The 21322-nt window shown below is 43.4% G+C and overlaps 1 protein-coding gene across 1 annotated transcript; it reads right to left on the reverse strand.

The window, feature by feature from the left end:
- Window positions 1-7341: 7341 nt before the first annotated feature.
- LOC135712883 (uncharacterized) lies at window positions 7342-12441 on the reverse strand. Its single transcript, XM_065235969.1, has one exon. The coding sequence runs from the start codon at window positions 12439-12441 to the stop codon at window positions 7342-7344; it is 5100 nt and encodes a 1699-aa protein (XP_065092041.1).
- Between the last annotated feature and the right edge of the window lie 8881 nt (window positions 12442-21322).

Here is a 21322-nt window from a genome sequence, read left to right on the forward strand (position 1 = left end):
CCGTGTACTAGCACTGGTGGATCCTTCGAGGGAAGGGAAAAAGGAAGAAGAAGAGGAGAGTGTGTGTGACGCAACGCGAATAAGGCGAATAAAGACGCATTTTGTATTCCGCGATTGCCGGCGCCGGTGGTGTAGTGGTAAGCGTGACTGCTTTCTCACCCCAATGGGTCTGGGTTCAATCCCAGCCGAGGTCGGTGGGATTTTTCTGAGGCATAAAAATCTCTGGTCACGTCTTCCTTCGGAAAGGAAGTATAAAGCCGTTGGTCCCGACCCATGTGTGTTTGAATGGGTGCGATATCCTACGCAGGTGTGGAAGCTGCCTTCCTGCACATTCGATTGCCGTCAATGGATGGCAATCGATGTCCGTCGGTGATTGGCACTAGATTGCGGAACAGAGACCGACGTTAAATAAAGGAAAGGTAGTAAAGTTATTCCGCGATTAAATTCGTAGTATTATTGAGAATATCTCGGACTTAACATTGGCGATCGAGGATCGGGTTTCGAGGACATGTATGTGATACGTTCGGTGATTGAATTCGCGATCGAAAATAAGTGATTCCTCTAAGTGAAAGAGGGCAGCGAGCAAGTTTTGAGGAAGGAGAATTGCGCAGCAAAAAGCAAAACAGCAACGAAACGAGTCGAAGATGAATCCAGTAGGAGTTGGATTGCCACCGTTTGATCCAGACGATACGACTAACGTCAGTTCCCGGAGGAAAAAGTGGAAGCGTTCATTCAAGATATTTTTGGATGTTAATCCAGTATTTTACTCCTTTAAATTTGTCGAACCTCTTAACGGAATCCCTTTATGAAGAGCTTTGAGTGGGTTGGTATATTTCCTTTTAATTCCGTTATAATTGCTTATCTTTTGACAGATACGCGTATTTCGTCTACTACTTGCAGACTTCATCAGTGCCAAGTACTCAACACCACTGAAGAATCCATCTTTAATCTACGAGTTATATACTAATCAATAGGTACTAAAAATCAGCAGGTATCCACTGCCATGTCAAAATTTACCTAAACAGGTACCTAAATTCAGTCTCCAACAGGTAGAGGCATGCTACGATGTGTTGTTTTAGGTAGCATGCTAAAGAGTCTCGAGTATCCGTTTCCTTGATCTCTATTAAGCAATGTTGATGGATTATGTTTAAATATTTCTAGACTTTCGGCTACGTCTAGTTTCCAAGGTGAAGATACAGTCCGCAGGATATTAATGTTTTCCTTAGTCAAATTGTGCCCCTTTTTAACGATATGTTCTGCAACCTTGGATTTAAATTCATAATGAAGCCCTTTATCCATCTCTTTGTTAGCCTTTTTTACCTCTGCGATGTGTTCCTTAAACCTTGTTTCCAAAGTCCTTTTCGTCTGACCAATGTAGATTTTATTGCAATCTGGACAAGAGATTTTGTAGACTCCGGCTTTCCCTAAGACATTTATTGAATCCTTAGTTGATCCTAACAGTGACTTCAGCTGATTTATCCTACTGCTGAATACTAAATCGAGGCCAAAACTTCTAAACTTTGAAATCAATGGTTTGGTAATGTTTTTGTCGAAATTCACCGCTACCCGTTTTAAACCCTCAGTTACTGGAGTAAGAGTTGTCGAAATACGCCTAAAATGATCCCTTGTTCTTTTATCGATTACTGCTTGAATTGTTTTTTCTTGATACCCATTAAGTCTAGCGATTTCAAAAATGTGAGCTACACTGATAGGCAAAATAAAGTGCCCACCCCATCATTTTTTGAATTTCTCTCATTTATTTGGTTCAAATTAAAGTAAATACACTGTAGTATTTTTTATATCTTATTCTTTATATTCTTTTTAAGTTTCACTTATAGAATACCAGATAAAAAGAAGAGACTGACTCGAAGAAAAAAAAATCAAAATGGGTGTAAAAAAGAACAGTGACAAAAAAAAGTGCCCACTGCATTTTAACTCCAGAAAACATAAAATAAAGTAAAAGAATACCAGCCTAATAGTTAATGTGTCCTCCTTTGGCCTTCAGGACCAGCTGCAGGCGCTTCGGCATGCTCTCCACTAGATTCTTCAGGTGCTGTGGATCTAGTTCTTCCCAGGCGCGCTCCAGGGCTTCAAAATAGTTATTTTTATTGGTAACACCAGTTTTGTCAACCCTGGCATCGAGAATCGCCCACAAATTCTCGATGGGGTTGAGGTCCGGGCTTTGTGGAGGCCATTCCAGTGGTTTAATTCGACATGACCGGAAGAAAGACTTAGTCTTCTTGGCAGTATGCTTCGGATCGTTGTCCTGCTGGAATACGAATTTCTCCTCAAGGCCCGTCTGGATCAGCGAAACTTCCAGATTTTCCCGCAGGATGTCGATGTAGGAATCTGCCGTCATTATCCCGTCGATTTTCACCAGGCTTCCCACTCCACCCCACGAAAAGCACCCCCAGACCATCACATTTCCTCCTCCATGCTTCACCGTGCCTTGTATGTGGCGCTCCTGAAGCTCCTCACCCGATCTACACCACACACGAACCCGTCGCTTCCGGTTGAACAGTTCGAATTTTGATTCGTCCGTCCAGAGAACCGTTTTCCAGAACTCTAGGGGCTTATCAGCATGCTCCTTAGCAAACTTAAGCCGTTTGACTTTGTTTGCCTTGCTGATAAATGGGCGCTTCCGAGCAACTTTGCTGTTCAACCCCTGTGCTACGAGACGGCGACGAACAGTTCGACTGGAAACTGTTAGCTGAAGAGCCTCCTGGATCTCGCGGACAGTTACCTTCGGGTTCTTCTTCACTTCACGCATGATCTTGGTGTCCGTTCTCGCATCCGTTTTGCGCATCCTGCCTCTGCCAGGGCGATCCACCACTGATCCGAACGATTTCATTTTCTGCAGAATTTTCCCGACCGCTGTTTTGCTGATATTGTACTTCCTAGCGACAGACCGGTGCGATTCACCGTTTTGCACATCACGAACAACCAATTTTCGGATACACACGGGAATTGCTTTCGAAATCACTACGTCCTCCATTTTTTTCAACTGATTCAAATGCGATCACGTGTACAAATGCACCAGTTCCACCCGTTTGCTTCAATACATGTCAAACTTTCAAAACAAAAACAATCGAGGGGTTTTCCGATGGAAACTTATCGAAAACATACCGATTTTTGAAGTGGGCACTTTTTTTTGTCACTGTTTTCTTTTTCAATCCAAATTGATTTTCTTTTACTTCAAGTAAAACTTTATATTTTCAGTATTCCATAGGTGTAACTTTAAAAGAATAATAAAGGTAAGACATCGAAACAGACTACGGTGTGTTTATTTGAATTTGAACCAAATAAATGAGAGAAATTTCAAAAATGATGGGGTGGGCACTTTATTTTGCCTATCAGTGTATTTCCTTTGATTTGCCTGTATCACTAAGAGGAAGAGTTTGCATCCTGTGAACCATGTGGTGAAAAGCGGCCATTTTGTGTTGATGGGAATGGTTTGAAGTGCTTGGTATTACTCTCTTTGTGTTTGTTGGTTTCCTATAGATTTCGAAATTGAACGAAGACGTTTCCCTGATGATGAGAAGATCTAAGAAGGGGAGTTTACCGTCTCTCTCTTCTTCGTGAGTAAATTTGATGTCCTTGTGAACGTTGCTTATGGCCTCCAAAGTTTTTGATAAATCTTCCCTTTTGACAATGCTAAAGATGTCATCCACGTACCTATACCAACATTTGGGCAACAAATTCCTATCCTCCAGAGTATTTTCTAGGTTAGCCATGAACAATTCACATAAAAATGGAGAAAGCGGATTGCCCATAGGAGCGCCTTTGGTTTGTTTGTAGAAATTTTCTCTGAAAATGAAATAATTTTCCTCCATACGAAGACGAGTAAGCTTGAGATATGACCGAACTTTGTTTTTCCAAGTAGAATCCTCACGTTGCTTCAGAAGCCAGTCCTCTAAAAGGCTGATGGCTTCCTTTACTGGTACACTCGGAAAAAGTGCTGTGACATCAAATGAAACCATGACTTCATCTTCCCGAATCTCTCCTGATGCCTGAAGCTGACTTGCGAATTCCTGTGTGCTGTTAACTGAGCGAGTGGAAAAGGGTTTAGGCATATTTTACGATCGTTTATGGCCGCCACAATCTAGCTGATTTTCTGGTAGGGAACATAAGATTTGAAGTTTGGGTTGTGTCGTTTGACGTTTGAACGATCAAATTTGATCGTTTACACGTCAAACGACACAACCCAAACGTCAAATCATATGTTCCCTACCAAAAACTCAGCCAGATTGTGGCGGCCATAATTGTTCGTGAAATGCTGGATAATGTGGCACTTCCGTCGAGAAAGAAATCGTACTTGCTACATTATGCCGGCGAAAGTGTGCAGGATATATACGACAGTCTTGTTGGTGATGGAAACCAAGAAGTACCTGTAGGTTCGGATGCCTACAAGGAGGCTATAAAAGTGTTGGATGACCACTTTCTGCCTATGAAGTGCTTGCCGCAGGAGCGCCATATCTTCCGAAATTTGCAACAGGAACCCAATGAAAAAATTTCGAGGTTTGTGCTTTACTTAAGGGAGCAAGGAAACTTGTGTGAGTACGGTGATTGCCTTGAGGAGAACATCAAGGAGCAAATTTTCGAAAAAGGAGCATCAGATGAACTTCGAGCTAAAATACTAACGAAGCCAGGAATGACCTTGGCAGAGATAATAAAGGAAGGACGGTCTCTCGAGACAATCGAAAAAGTTCGTCAGCAGCTGAAGCATTCGGCTGATATCAACAAGGTTTCAATTTCCAAAAACGGGTGTTTTCGTTGTGGCCGCGTAGAACACTATGCCAACGATGAATGCTGTCCTGCTAAAGACAAAAGATGCGAAAAATGCGGACTGATGGGACATTTCAAGCGTTGCTGTAAGATCGTGAGAGTGAAAACCATCGCAGCAAGCAAAGGAATCGGCGAGTCCGTCAGGTTGGTGAGGAAGCATCCGGTGGAACCGAGAGCGTTTATGATTCGGATGACAGTAGCAACGATGCAGTGGAGCCTCAAAATGATGTGAAGTATATTTTTGCAGCGGATACGGATGATAGATGATACCCAAGGAGAAAAAGTAGTTTGCAGCGTAGGCGGAGTGAAGATCAAGTGGATCGTCGATTCAGGGGCTGGAGTAAATGTGATTGACAGCAAAACATGGTCGTATTTGAAGCAACAGAAGGTTGACGTCCTCTTCCAAACCAAAAAAACCAAGCGAACCCTAAAAGCGTACGGAAACAACAATTTGCAAGTAATCGGAGAATTCACGGCTGACATTGCAACCAAACATTGTAGTGTAGTTGCTGAGGTCGTAGTAGTAAACGACTAAGGAGCAAGCCTGCTGATTCGTGATACAGCCACCGAACTAGGGATCCTCAATTAGGTTTTGCACCGTCGGGGTTAACCTCAATCTGATGACAGTTCAGTGGTACTGTTTACGTGGACTTAGTCGTTTTTTTCTTGGGTAGATTTTCTCGATAATTTTTCAGACTGCAGTGAGATGTAAACCACACTTCTGCATTGTCCACGAGCAACATCCTTTCACCGCGCTGTTCCTCGACAATTTTCAAGTTAAAATTCGGAAATTTTAGAATTTGTTTTTTCGAAAAAACGACTAAGTGCTTGTAAACAGTACCACTGAACTGTCAAAAAGGTTCAGCCTATTAACACTGAGTTCATTTGTGACGTCACGCTGCAGAACCTAATATCAACACGGACGTTTAGAAGGTGAATGCCGAAGAAAACAAAATAGGCAAAATAACGGGATTTGAGGTTTCACTCGAGGATTCACTTCAGATCAATGGTGCCGTAAAAGCAGTTCAACATACGAAGTGCCATGTCCCAATTCCGCTTCAAGAAAAGGTGCCAAGGGAAATCGATCATTTACTGGACCAAGATATCATTGAACCAGCTCCCAGAGATTCACCATGGATATCTCGTCGTGTCGTCAGCCCGAAAGCAGGTGATGCTTCTAGTGTCCGGCTGTGTGTGGACATGCGTGCTGCAAATAAAGCTATAGTACCACAACACCACCCTCTGCCAACATTCGACGATATTGTACCTGATTTGAACAATTTATTGCAAATGGTTTTCCAAAATCGATTTGGTCAAAGCGTTTCATCAGGTAGTATTGGCGGAGAAATCAAGATTCATCACCACGTTTGCTACGCACCAGGCATACTATCGCTATAAAAGGTTGACTTTCGGAATGAACTGTGCGTCGGAGGTGCTCCAAAGCATTATCGAGCGTATTCTAAAAGGAATCAGGGGTGTACGAGTATTCATTGATGACATTCTAGTGTCAGGAACAACAAAGCATCAGCATGATATTACACTCCGACAAATCATGGAACGATTGGAGGAGTACGGAATAACGGTGAACCCTAAAAAGTATCAGCTGGGAAAATCTGAAGCTACCTTTATGGGACATATTCTTTCATCGGAAGGAATCAAGCCAACATTGGACAAAGTGGAAACGATAAGAAAACTCCGAGAACCTGAAACTGTTGAAGAGGTGCGTAGCTTTCTGGGAACAATCACCTATCTTGGTAGATTCATACCGGATGTCGGGGACCGTCCCGACCGATTGATGGTGACTTCTACTTGCCCTTGAACTTTTCATTCCAGTCCGTATCCTTCCTTGCTCCAACCAAATCCCGAGCCAAATCCTTCGTCATCCGTAGGCCAATCCCTTATTCTCGCATGCAGAACACAACACGTCTTATCCACAAAATACTGTTTATTACAAGAACACTACATTGATTTTATTAACAACAACACTACATTTATTCTTACTAAAACTAAACAATAATTTCGTACGGGGTTCGCCCCCGGTCGGCTACTCGCGACGGTGTACCTTTTAGACTAATTAATTTCCTCTATTTACATTTCTATCGCATAATTCTACTTCCCACATTCTTCGGCGAGAAACTCTCTCCTTCTCTGTGCAGTTCGTGCGTAGTAGTGAGTGACCACGGCGAATCGGTTCACTACCACTAGCCACCACACTCAACCGATTTTTAGCACCGTGGAGTACCTAAACTTAGTCAGTGCGGTTGGCTGCATCCGTAGTTTGCTGCTCGCAGACATTCTCACCCACCCTGAAGTTACCGGGAAAACTTCTGAAAATAAAGAAAAGAAAAGAACTCCTTTCGACGCACTGGACCACCGATTCAATTTTGATCTGAGGTTTGGTTTTGCTCTGGTGACGGTAGTAAACACAATTTTGCTACCGGACGTTTCATCGAACCGGTTGATGTTCGTACTGTAACCACTCTAGTGACTCCATCATCACCTGGGTGAAGTTCTTGTATACGACCCATCTTCCATTGTGTGGGTGGTTGATTTGTGTCAACAATAACAACAAGTCTGCCGATTTGCATTTCTGCTGCTGGCTGCCAATTTTTTTGTTCGTGATTGAAGCTGCGTTAAATATTCACGACGCCAACGTATCCAGAAATCTTGGAGCTGCCGCTGGACTAATTGCCATCTGGATAGACGATTCATCTGAACATCGCTCAAATTTGGATCTGGCATAGCATGTAGTGAACCTCCCGTCAGGAAGTGTGCCGGTGTTAATGGCTCAAGATCAAGAGGATCATCCGATAATGATGTTAATGGCCTTGAGTTCATGCATCCCTCCACCTGTGCTAAGAGAGTGACGAAATCTTCTTGCGACACTGGATTTCCACCGAGAACTCGTAGAAGGTGGTACTTCGCAGAACGTACCGCTGCCTCCCATAATCCTCCGAAATGTGGGGCGCTCGGGGGGTTAAAATGCCAAAAAATTCCTTCATCCGCACATTCCTTAGACACCTTCTCACGATGTGTTTTATCTTTCAGCATCGCGAATAGCTCCTGGATCTGGTTTCTTGCTCCTACAAAATTCGTCCCGTTGTCCGAATAGACATCTGTGCATCGTCCTCGGCGGGCAAAGAATCTCCGCAAAGCCTGTAGAAACCGTTCCGTCGACAAATCTGACACGAGTTCCATATGAACCGCTTTCGTTGCCATGCACACGAAGATCGAAACGTAGGCTTTGGTTGGTTGTCGTCCACGTCCTGCTCGAATGTATACTGGTCCGAAGAAATCGACCCCAGTCTTGGAAAACGGTCTCGAAACCGTAACTCTAGCAGCCGGTAACTCGCCCATTTGCTGCTGGATGATCGACGGTCTCGCTCGAAAACAACGCTGACACTGACGAACAACCTTCCGCGCAAGATTTCTACCGCCTAGTGGCCAATATCGTTGCCGAACCGTACCCAAAAGTAGTTGGGGTCCAGCGTGGAGATGTTTGTGGTGATGATAGCGTAGAACTAATTCCGTGAATGGATGTCTAGCCGGTAAAACCATCGGATGTTTCATCTGCTGTGATTCCTCAGAGTGCGCTAGTCTACCACCAACTCGCAGGATGCCGTTTTCGTCGATTCGAGGGTTAAACCATCGCAAGGGCGAATTTCGACGAACAGAAGAACCTGACGACAGATGCTTGATCTCCTCCGAGAATGACTCCGCTTGCACCTTCCGGATGATCGCCCATTCGGCTAGTTTCAGCTCGCTAGCGGATAGAAAACCTGTCCGTCTTTGTTCTTCTGGACACCGTAAGTTGTCCATGAAGCGTAGCCAGTAAGCTGTTGTACGAATTAGCCTAGTAAACGATGAGAACTTCACTAAGTAATCCGAAACGAACTCCTTTTCCATCGACGAAGCGCAAACCACCACATTGCGTCGTCGTTCTAATTCTCCTTCTGGTGGGTTTCCAGCTCCTTTCGGCCATTCTTCAGGAGGATCCTCTAACCAGGTAGGCCCATGCCACCATAAGTTGTTCTCGACAATGTCCTTCGGAGCGATTCCGCGTGAAATTAGGTCAGCAGGATTGGTGATTCCCGAAACATGTCGCCAATTGTTTCCCTCTGTCAGCGCTTGAATTTTGGCGACCCTGTTCGCCACGAAAGTGGTCCACGTACCTGGAGGAGAACGAATCCAGTGGAGAACACAGGTTGAGTCCGACCAGAAGTGAACGCTGCCGTCTGCCTTCAGAGATTCCACTACCCTTTCCCAAAGCTGAGCCGCTAGAAGCGCACCACATAGCTCCAACCGTGGTAGCGATTGCACCTTGAGAGGTGCTACCTTCGATTTAGAAATCAGAAGGTGCACCGAAATCGAACCATCTTGTCGTTCACTCCGAACGTAGATTGTCGCACCGTAAGCGAGAATTGATGCATCTGAGAAGCAGTGGTATTGCACGGACACCGCTCTTGGTGCTACGACACACCGTTGTATGCGAAGCATATTCAGTGCGGGAATTTGCTTATGAAATGCTCGCCATTCCTCACCAACCGTTCCAGGTAGTGGGTCGTCCCATTGCAGACATTGCCCGTGTTCGCCTTTCAAACACCAGAGTCTTTGCATGAATATTTTTGCTGCTGTGATCGTCGCACCGAGCAGTCCCAGTGGATCGAACAATTTCGCAATGAAGCAGAGCACTTGTCGCTTCGTTAGGATCTGGCCATCCGTTAGTGGTGGTATTGTGAACGAGAACTTGAAACAGTCCACGTTGGGAAGCCAGGTCAAACCCAATGTTTTCACCTCTGCATCCTGGTCCCAGTCGATCCCATTAGAATCCGGTAGCGCCAAATTCTCCTTGGGAATGTCTTCAAGAACAGCTGGACAGTTGGAGGCCCATTTTCGCAACTTGAATCCTCCACTGTTCATCATTGCGTCGATTTGTCGCCTCAATTCGACCGCAGATTCGACGTCGTCCGCTCCAGATATAACGTCGTCCATATACACGTCCTTTTCTACCGCTGGTGCAGCCAAGGGAAACTGCTCTCGTTCGTCACTTGCCAGCTGCTTCAACGTACGAGTCGCCAGGTACGGTGCTGATTTGGTGCCATATGTCACCGTCAGCAGTTCATACGCTACAACGCTTCCATCCGTTCCCAACCAAAGAACGCATTGAAGAGGAGTGTCGATCAAGTTCGTCCAAATCTGTCGGAACATCTTCTCAACGTCGGCTACAACCATCACCTGACGTGTACGACTGCGGAGAACAATCGACCGTAAATCCTGTTGTACCACAGGTCCAGCATAGAGCGCATCGTTCAGTGAAATCCCAGAAGACGTCTTGCACGAAGCATCGAAGACCACCCTGACTTTGGTCGTGGTGCTTGACTCCTTGATTACAGGATGATGTGGCAGGAAACATCGTTTAACTGTCCCCTCCTCTTTATCGTCCACTCTTCTCATGTGACCGAGCTCGAGATATTCGGTCATGAAGTTGAAGTACTGCTTCTGAAGGTCTGGATCCTTTTCCAATCGTCGTTCCACAGCTCGAAGACGTCGTAGCGCGATGTCTCTCGATTCGCCTAGTTCCGCTAAAACATTGTCGTTCTTAGGGAGAGTAACGGTGTATCGGCCTTCCGAATTCCGTTCGACAGTGCGCTCGAATTGCTCTTCGCAGCGCGTCTCGTCCGGAGATAACTTGTTGACGGCTCCCACTTCCTCGCAGGACCAAAACCGTGTCATTAGCTCCTCCAGATTGCTCGATACCGACATGTTGCATGAATATCTCACACCATGATTTGATGTAGCGACCTCGCCTGTCACTATCCATCCGAAAACTGACTCGGTGAGTACTGGCAGACCGGTTCCCAGCGGAATCTCCCTTCCGGATGGGAAGAAGCTGAAGAAAGCTTGGATGCCCATGACCAAGTCGACCTTTCTCGAGCGGAAGAATTCAGGATCTGCAAGTTCGATGTCTGCCGGTATGTCCCATCCATTTGCCTGCACTGTAGAAGTGGGCAGACAAGCTGTGACCTTCGGCAAGACGAGAAAATCCATCGGTCTAGAGTACGACGAGACTCGAGACTTGACGACGGCTTGAATCTTTCGTGTGACCCTCGTTCCGGATTGTCCGATGCCCAATATCGAAATATCCACCTTCTGGCTAGCAACCTTCATCAACTGACTCAGACCTTCAGAGATGAAGTTGCATTCCGACCCGGAATCTAATAGCGCGCGTGCCGGATAGCGAGAACCCTGGTTGTCCTCGATTACAACTACTGCCGTAGCCAGAAGTACCTGCGATGTCAGAAGCTGCGCCGTGTTTGACGATGCTGTCTCGACCGATGCTGCATTCGCTGCCTTGGGATCAAAACTCGAGTCGTTCCGGTTGCCAGTTTTACCCGAATTGGCCTTCTCGGGTGATCCATTCCTACTGCTTCTTCCTTCGCCCTTGAAGCACAGCAGTGTGTGGTGTCGAGCCTTGCAGTTGCGACACGAAAACTTCGACGAGCAATCTCGAGCTAGATGTCCTCGTTTGAGACAGTTTCGGCAGAGTGACTGTGCTCGTAGAAACGACTCCCTGCTGGACAGCGACATTTTCAGGAAGGCTGGACATGTATGTAGTCCATGAACCTCCGTACACGATGGGCACTTAGCGGTGTTCCACTGTACGGCGTTGTGGCTAACCTTCGGTGAAAACGACTTCCGTCTGGGTTGTTGTGGCTCGTTTTTGGGTTCTGCCTTCGCTGGTAGAGACTCCAGGATTTGAATTCTCCGATGTAGGAACTCCTGCAAGTCCTGTAGAGTGTCTTGCTCCTTAGCGGACGTGTGTTCCTCCCAGAAACGTCGAGTGACTGGATCCAGACGAGAACTCAGCAATTCTACCAGCAGCAAATCCTTGTATTCGGCTGGTTCGATTACTTGATCCAATATCTGAATCGCACGGTCGAATCCATCAGCCAATCTGTGGAGATCTGTAACCGATTCCTTGGCAAGTGAAGGTAGTTTGACCAGCGCTTGTACCTGTTTCCTCTTTAGTAGCTTACTGTTGTTGAAACGTTTTAGCAACGACTCCCAAGCAATTTTATAATTGACGCTAGTTATCTTTAGCGGATCGACTAGCGCCCTAGCTTCGCCTGCTAAGCAACCTTTCAAATAGTGAAATTTCTCCACATCCGGAAGTTCTGGCTTCTCATGGATCAAGGACGTGTAGAGATCCCTGAAGCTCAGCCAGTCATCGATGTCTCCGTCGAAAGTCTGCAGCTTGATTTGCGGCAGGCGTACACGGTCCATTGTACCATGTGTACTGGCGGCGTCCGCACTCCGTGTTGACTGATTTAGTGCTGATTCTTCCTGGAACTTCATGGCCTTCTCCATCAAGAACGATTTCGCATCGTAGTAGCGATTCTCGAACTCAAATTGCTCATTTTCGACACCTTCTTGCTCTTCGTAGTCCTCATGCGATTCGATTTCCCAAGAAGTCTCACTAATTTGCTCCCACAACAAATCTATACGTTCGAGGCGGACATTGACCTGACTAGCTGTTGTACCCTCTTTATAATACCTAACGAACTGACTAATGTTGTTTAACGACGCTCGAAGACCCTTGAGTTTTGACTTCAACACCTTCAAGGAGTCGGTTGACCTGGTAATCTTCGTTGACATGGTTGTTGTTGGAGAATCACGGTACGGAAACGAAGAACCAAGAGCCAGTCGTAAGTTGATAGGTACTAGTGATGCGTTGCTCCACGAGATGTTTGGCGAAACGTTGAAAGATCCGAGAATCGAAAGGAATCGGCGATGTAGTATGCAAATTGTCTGCTTCGGCTGGACATATACTGTTCAACTCACCTGTGAGAAGAACCAGTGGTGCTACCGAAGCCAGATAGCAGTAAATTCCAAAACTGTACACCTCAAAACGTTTGATCAGGAATCTCGGTATTCCAATTCGAGCCAGTGAAGAGCGAAGGAGTGGAAAAGCGAATGTAGTAACCAATATTTGAGCTTCGGCTGAACATATACCGTTCGGCTTACCTGTGCAAACGACAGTTTGTGCTGACAGCCGAATCCAAATTGCCTCAAATCACGATAACTATCCTTTCGAACCACGAAGATGTAAAGCCTTACGGTAACAAGTCGGTAGATCGTATCGAAATCCAGTGCAGCGAAGGAGAAATGTACCAATGTAGTATCACAAGAGAGCCTGCTTTGGCAGGACATATACTTATTCTCACCTGGAGAACTACAGATGGTGCTGAACGTCACGCAGTGTGCAAAGTAGCAGTCCGAAAACAAAACAAAACCTCAGGGCTTGCGTTCGTGAATGAATTGACTCCAATAGTCCACATAGCATCGAAAGGTTGAATATTTATTAGGTGTAGGATCAATAAATTCCAGCTTCAGCCGGGCATATACTGTATTTATGTATTTACCTGGTCAAGATGACCGTTGCACGATGCCCGAGCCTGAAATCGTGATGTGATGCCGTCTATTGTCTGGTCATAAGGAAGTAGCACCAGAATCGTCGTCGACCGTCCTCAATCGCCTCCGAATTCCTCGAATGGTGCCCGAAACCAAGTTCTTCGAGAACTGATTCACCACTTCGACGTCCGTAAGTACTCGTCGATTCGCCAACAATAACACAAGTCGAAATGTGGGTGTTAGTTGAGAAATTTTGTCACTTCGGCGGACATATACCAGTTCTTACATACCTGAGTGGTAGCAGAACAACGCTCTGGTTGTCCTACAATCCTGATGGTTGTCGAAAGTGTCCGAGTAGAGCCAATATCCACTTATGAAAACTGGTTGCACTAGCTGGAGACGATTCTGTTGAAGGACGATGGCGACCTTCCTCTCTGTTCCACAGCTAGTCGATGATTTTCAGCGATGGTGGGTTTCCCGATGTAGGATAATAGGTGATGTTGTTTGGTTGCAACAGATCCTTTCACGTAATTGACGATGGCGATCGAATCCTTTGATCCACTTCAAGGATGGCGATTGGTCTTTTGTGGCATACGAGGCTGGCGGTTTGGTGCTCGTACGATGGCGCACTTCGATCGTACCTTGGTCAAATCGTAGAGATTTGGCCGATCCAAAGTCCACCGGCAGTAGAAATCCGGCTCGAAGGACCAATTTATGTCGGGGACCGTCCCGACCGATTGATGGTGACTTCTACTTGCCCTTGAACTTTTCATTCCAGTCCGTATCCTTCCTTGCTCCAACCAAATCCCGAGCCAAATCCTTCGTCATCCGTAGGCCAATCCCTTATTCTCGCATGCAGAACACAACACGTCTTATCCACAAAATACTGTTTATTACAAGAACACTACATTGATTTTATTAACAACAACACTACATTTATTCTTACTAAAACTAAACAATAATTTCGTACGGGGTTCGCCCCCGGTCGGCTACTCGCGACGGTGTACCTTTTAGACTAATTAATTTCCTCTATTTACATTTCTATCGCATAATTCTACTTCCCACATTCTTCGGCGAGAAACTCTCTCCTTCTCTGTGCAGTTCGTGCGTAGTAGTGAGTGACCACGGCGAATCGGTTCACTACCACTAGCCACCACACTCAACCGATTTTTAGCACCGTGGAGTACCTAAACTTAGTCAGTGCGGTTGGCTGCATCCGTAGTTTGCTGCTCGCAGACACCGGATCTGTCAACATTAACTACTCCAATTCGTGAGGTTTTGCGGAAGGACTCTAAGTTCTTATGGGGTATGCAGCAAAAGATCGCGTTTCAGAAAATTAAAGACATATTAATGAAACCGAAGTCGCTGGGATACTACCACAGACGAAGTGACAGACGACTAACTGGCGAAGAAATCCATTAAAATAATGTGGTTCACTGTAATAGAATTTTCTTGGAACCTTGTGCCATCATCATCCAGTTGGGTTAGTTTTTTTGTTTTGATTTGAACAAAGTTGATTTTGTGTATAATGTGCAAAGATAGTGTGTTATTTTGTCATCTTTTTATGCATTTCAGTTTTAAGTAGAGTGAAAGAGATAGAAACAAAACATTCTAATACATTTGGTGAAAATGCTAGTACAATCCAGTAGTAGCATAGAGGTAACTCTAAGACCACTGGGTCCCGAAGAAAATCATTAATATTTTTGGCTCACTCAGTACCAGAACAACGGTCCCAAGCAGTCCCAAGCTATTTCACTCACCCCTGCATGTTCTGCATGAATCCACACACCCCTGATGTTATCTGTCAAACTTTCATAGCGAATCAAAACAAACATAGTGTAGTAATAGAATTTCAACTAGAATAGGGTACGTTAATCGTTTGCTTGGGACCAATAGGCTACTAAAGTGGTGAGCCAATTTAAAATCGTTAGTTTCGTATTGATTGTTGACACTACTACCAACAATCAATACGAAACTAACGATTTTAAATTGGCTCACCACTTTAGTAGCCTATTGGTCCCAAGCAAACGATTAACGTACCCTATTCTAGTTGAAATTCTATTACTACACTATGTTTGTTTTTAATCGCTATGAAAGTTTGACAGATAACATCAGGGGTGTGTGGATTCATGCAGAACATGCAGGGGTGAGTGAAATAGCTTGGGACTGCTTGGGACCGTTGTTCTGGTACTGAGTGAGCCAAAAATAATAATGATTTTCTTCGGGACCCAGTGGTCTTAGAGTTACCTCTATGGTAGTGTTGCCATGTGGTACAATCCAGTAGTAGTGGTGTTGCCATGTGGTACACTAAAAATTGAAATAGCAGGTTAGTCACCAAAGTTTTCGAGCCGCTCCGTCTGTCACTTCGTTTGTGATACTACTTTCCACACGACAAGACGGTCTTGATTGCGGACGCCAGTCCAACGGGCCTTGGAGGTGTTCTTTTGCAAGAGAAAGGTGGTGTAAAAAAGGTGATATGTTATATCAGCAAAGGGTTGTCTGATGCTGAAAAATCGTATGCTCTAAACGAGAAGGAGGCCTTGGCGTTGGTCTGGGCAAGTGAACTACTACATATCTACCTCAGAGGAATGGAGTTTTTGCTGTTAACGGACCATGAGCCGCTCAAAGTAATTTTTGTACCGGGGCACATTTCTTGTCCGAGGATCGAAAGATGGGCAATGAGGCTGCAGTCGTTCCGTTTCCAAATTGTCCACATACCTGGAAAAGTTAACACTTACGATTGTGTTGGAGAAGAAACTATATTAAACATCATGGAAACTGCGAAACCTGTAGTTTTGCCCATTGAAGAGCTGTCCAAGCACACGGAGAATGACTCAACATTAGCAGAGGTCAGAGAAGCAATTCGTACGGGTCAATGGAGTGATGCAGTTAAGAAATATACTCCCTTCAAGGATGAGTTCTACTGTTGTGGTGAAATGGTTCTACGAGGTGAGCGTTTGGTGGTACCACTAAGCCTTCATAAACGTGTTTTACGCCTGGCCCATATTGGTCATCCGGGGATTGAGCGTACAAAACAGCGTCTACGGTCAAAAGTGTGGTGGCCGTCGATGGATAAGGATGTGGAGAATGCTGTAAAAACTGTCAAATTGTCAAAGTTCAACTCTAAGGCATACTACGATGGGAAAAAAGCAGCAAGAAATTCAAATCTTGAAATCGGTGATCTAGTCCTAATGAATAACTTGAACCCTGCTAATAAGTTGGCGGTTAATTTTCATCCGGAACCTGCAAGAATTGTCCAAAAGCAAGGAAATTCTGTTCTTGTTGAAACACCTACAGGCGAGAAATATCGGCGTAACTCAACTCATCTGAAGAAGATCCAGGGTCATGATGGAATTGAAGTTGAAGCTGAAGCGGATCAAGCTGTTGAAAAGGATAACGACGAGGCGTTTGAGTGGACTACTCCTCCAGAACAACAACGTGAATCACCAAGACCAGGAAGCAACTTGGGGAGTCCCAACAATTCTACAGGTTTTCCAACAGAGGAGCCAACCTCCTTAAAGCTGAGGCGCAGAATTAGAAGGCCACTGAGATTTGAAGATTAAATACTCGATGTAAACCGAATTCCGGAGTAATGAATCAACTTGCAGAAAAGGGAAATTGTTGTGTTCGATTAAACAACCGTGTATTAGCACTGGTGGATCCCTCGAGGGAAGGGAAAAAAGGAAGAAGAAGAAGAAGAAGAAGAAGAAGAAGAATAGGATGAGGAGGAGAGTGTATGTGACGCAACGCGAATAAAGACGCATTTTGTATTTCGCGATTAAATTCGTAGTTTTATTGAGAATATCTCGGACTTAACAATGGGGATGAACGGTGTTTACTACCTACATAACGTAAGGTCGCCATTCACCGCTCATGCTCCCTTCAACGCTCACTACATACGTATTATAATTATTTACATACAATTACAAATACTAATAGTATAATAACAATGAATACCAGTAATATAATTGATCATCATTTGATACAATGAGTACCTAAGTTAAGAGAAAATAAATTTACATTGAGTGATGACGGGAGACTACGTCAGCGGTGGATGGCGACCTTACGCTACATACTATCTATTTGTGCATCATCTTATGAAAAGAATCCTAAAATCAAGTTCAAAAGAGTTTGTTTAAGTCCTACGAGAATATATAAAGGACTTAGATTACAGTTGATGCGTTTTCCAGTCATTCAAATCTAATTTGTTTTTCGACGCATCATTTGAGATAGCAACGTTTTTTCTTGTTGGCGTCATTTCTGTTTGATATAAGGTAGGTATTAAAACCATTTTTGTAAACGGAAATGGAAAATTGAAAAAATATAGTTTCATTGGCAACAGCATTTTAACGTAGATTATTGAACCGGTGACATACACTGACCCCAAAATTATGGATTACCAGAGATGTAGTTAGGGTTGGCAGCGCCCTGGCTAGCCGTTAACATTTTTATTTGGCTTAAGCGCCGTAGGGATATTCTGAGGTACAAAATCTCTCATCAAATCTTTCTTCGGCGAGGGAAATAAAGCCGCTGGTCCCCGGTTCATGAGTTGATGGGTCGATAGGTAGGGTCCAGATGAGGGAGCTGCCTCCCTGGCGGCGGTAGCATTGTACGAAAATTAAGATGTATTTTGAACGGATACATGGAGGCAAAGAGGAGAAGTCCAACCTACACCTAGGACCATCCTCTTGGAAGATAAAGGATGCCCGAATTGATTTAGAGTGCCTCACATTTGTTTCAATTTAAGCATTTTTTTTACAAAAACATCAAAATGCTAGGCGTTTTCCCGGAAAAGCACAAACAGGTCATGCACAAATGGTGTATTATTTCCAACCTATCAGTAAGGAAGTTGGCGACAATACATTTCACAGTGGTCCAGAATGCAGATTTAGGTGGAATGATATGTTTTGAGCCTGAAATTGAAACTTTAGACTAAAAGTCTCTTCTAGAAAGTTGTTCCTTATAGTTAGGCCCCCATTTTTATGACAATGAATTCTAGGGTGGTTCTTATTATCATTAAAATCTATCTTTTTTGTTTGAATAAATTAAGGTATACATTCTTTGGCAAAGCTATAGTTGAGCTAATTTCAAGCAACTTTGTATAAAAAAACTTTTTTGTATCTCTTTAATTGACCGATTTAGAGCTATTTTCTTGAATTGAGTTAGGGTGTCTCTAAAAAAAAACAGTTGTTTTGCTCTAATTTTCTTACATAAAATTTCTCAGCAAAGGTGTCTTGAAATAACTTTTAGATCTTTAGAAGGCGCAAATTTTTGCTGCACAAAGCTTCCCAACTAACAATTTTCACAATGTAAACGCTTTACTCATTTCATTTATACAGTCTCAAGCTGTATTCAAACGTTATACGATATGAGGAAACCTTTACTCAACCTCTATACAAGCAAATCTGGCGAACTTAGTCAGCTGCTTATGGCTGTTGGAACGGTCGGGAGAAGCTCTTATTTCATATCCATTAACGCTTCTATACAGCTGTTATCCTGCTGTTTAGTTGTGTGTGAACTTGAAAGGCGCTTATTCAACCTTTTCCCGGTTATCCAATAATCACTACACGGCTTTCTCTTGAAGCCGGGTTAAATACTGTTTACGCTTTTTTATGAAGGAATTTATTGAGTTTATTTAGCTGTGAATCAAATTAATCGAAATTAGTTACAAATCATCACCAAATTATTTACCCTGCTCCAGAACCTGGAATCGAACTCGAGACGACCTCATTGGCAAACCTTGACACTACCAACTGTGCTACGCCAACACTTTGAACTTATGTAAACAAATCAACATTCCCTTCTACAACAAAATCGCTGAGTAGAGGCTTTATAATAGTGCACATGAATCACTTTTCTCGACTAGTTATAAAAGAGCAGAGTAAAAGCTGTAAAACTGCACACGTCTAAAAACAAACCTAGTAGACTGTGAAAATGCTTCCAAAGTTGCTCTAACACAGTTTATAAGCTGAGTACAGGTTGTTTAATTGTTGAAAAAGCACTTTTGATGTTTATGTTATTCAGCAAGAGTGGTTGGTTGTGTAGAAGCCATCAAATGAGTAATATATTTACTTTGTTAGCTTTGTTTTGCAGCTACAAGTTGAAAGTAGATTAGTGAGTGTATAGAAGTGACATAAGCGTTTATTGGCTGATGTTATTCAGTGCGACTGACAAATTGAACAATGGTTGTGAGAAAGTTGAGTAAACGTTCTCCAAAAATATTTTGCTAGCTTTTGCTTGTAGCTGTATCTGCAGCTTTTTTTCAGCTACTTTACAGCACAACGCTGGAAAAGTTGGCTTACAAAGCTGAAAATGTTAGTTGGGTTGTCAATATCTTTCACCGATCAAGAGTTATTGACGTTTTTCTACTAAAAAAAAACCCCCTTTCAAATGTTAATATCTCTGGTTGGGGCAAACAAAAAAAAAGTTTTTTTACGGCATTTGAAATGGCGTATTCTCAATAATATGAAAAAATATAGGTATGTAATTTTTTTAACTCGTATAAAATCAATTTGAATTTATTCATAATTTTTACTATATTTGGGTGTTCGAGATTTGACCAAAAAGCTGAGAATATCGAAGAGTAATGTTCAACGTGCCAAGCCAAGAAACGGGCTGAAAACGTTCAAGAAGCAGAAGAAGCCGAAACGGAGTCATAAACAAGCCGCATCAGTCCAACCGAGGGCTCGGAAGCTATAAGATAGCCTGCGGTGTGGAAAATTGGCATGTGTTATCATGTGCGACGAAACATACGTCAAATTTGACTACGAGACGCTTCCGGGAGACCAATACTACACAGTCCGTGAAGGCCAGGAAGTTGACGAAGCCGATAAGTCCGATTTGGTGTCAATGCACTACTCGAAAGACACGGTAGCTTGGTATAAAGCAAACTAAGTGAAATACGTGCCAAAAGAGATGAATCATACGAGTTATCTCGAGGCCCGGTCAATCGAATCTTTTTAAATCTAGACTTTAAGGCAGCGAATTCAATCGAACAATTTGAAAAAGACTGGACAAAAGTGGCCAACATTATCGCCAAGGAATCTGTGCTGAAAATCATGCGTAGCGTCAGATCAAAAGCTCGGTCCTTGACATGCGATTAAAGAAAACGAGGATTATTTTCATCCCATTGAAAAAGAATACTAAAGAGCACATATACTGCCAATAATCGCATATCAGTCCCATAAGAATTTTCGTCAATTTTGAGATAACAATACTCTCCACTATCAATTGGCCATTACTTTCATATTATGTGATAAAACTACGGACTTTGATCATGAAAAATGTGAAAACAACATCAAGTCAGTTTGTCCCATCAAGCAAAGTAATCAGTCCCATCCTTAAATTAAATTTTCCAGTTCTTCTTTTTTAGTTGTCATATTTTTCATTGAGATAATAAAAATATGCAATATTCAATGCACCTGATTTTAACCTGAAAAAATATTAATAAATTTACTATGATTTTCCAAACATTTACATGGGAATCGCACTTCGTAACTTTGACTGCCATTTTCTATTTGAGTTCTTTAACATAACGTTGTTTTATTCCAATAATAAACTGTTTTTATACTTTCTGTGACACCCTGTATCAGTAAATCTGTTTGAAAGCTCTTTGGAGACTCAACTCAATACAATGCTTGGTCGATTATTTCACCCACCCGAGCTGTTAATGATATAAATTATATGCAACAGAATGCAACCTACTTGTGTATTGGCGATCTTATTTTATTTTATCTTTCCTACGGTGCTCAAAAAAATTACGTTTAAGGTGTTCGGGTCATATTGATCCGGATTTGACCCAACGATATCTGAGGCATTCTCTAACCAAATTTTAAATTCTTTGCACACAAACTCATCTTAAATTTTGTGATTCCTGCCACAAATCTAGGTTTGGCCGGAATTAACCACTTAGAATCGGTGTCAGAATGATCAAGGTTTGGACATTTTTGTACGGGTGTGTTTTTCATAATCAGGTTCCGGAGGCACCGTAAATGTGGCCAACTAATAATTTTCATAGAACCAATTCGTACGACACCTCAAAATTAGCAGAATTTCATGAAGAATTCATCAGAGGCCATGTCCGGGGAAACATTGGCTATCCGATGGTTTCGAAACAGGCTCCGGG

This window comes from Ochlerotatus camptorhynchus, unplaced genomic scaffold, assembly GCF_037179485.1.
Source record: "Ochlerotatus camptorhynchus isolate MF236.1 unplaced genomic scaffold, CSIRO-AGI_Acam_v1.1 ptg000510l, whole genome shotgun sequence".
Lineage (NCBI taxonomy): Eukaryota > Metazoa > Arthropoda > Insecta > Diptera > Culicidae > Ochlerotatus > Ochlerotatus camptorhynchus.

Coding starts and splice junctions, on each gene's coding strand:
- LOC135712883 (XM_065235969.1), bottom strand. CDS start 12,441: ATGTCAACGAAGATTACCAGGTCAACCGACTCCTTGAAGGTGTTGAAG.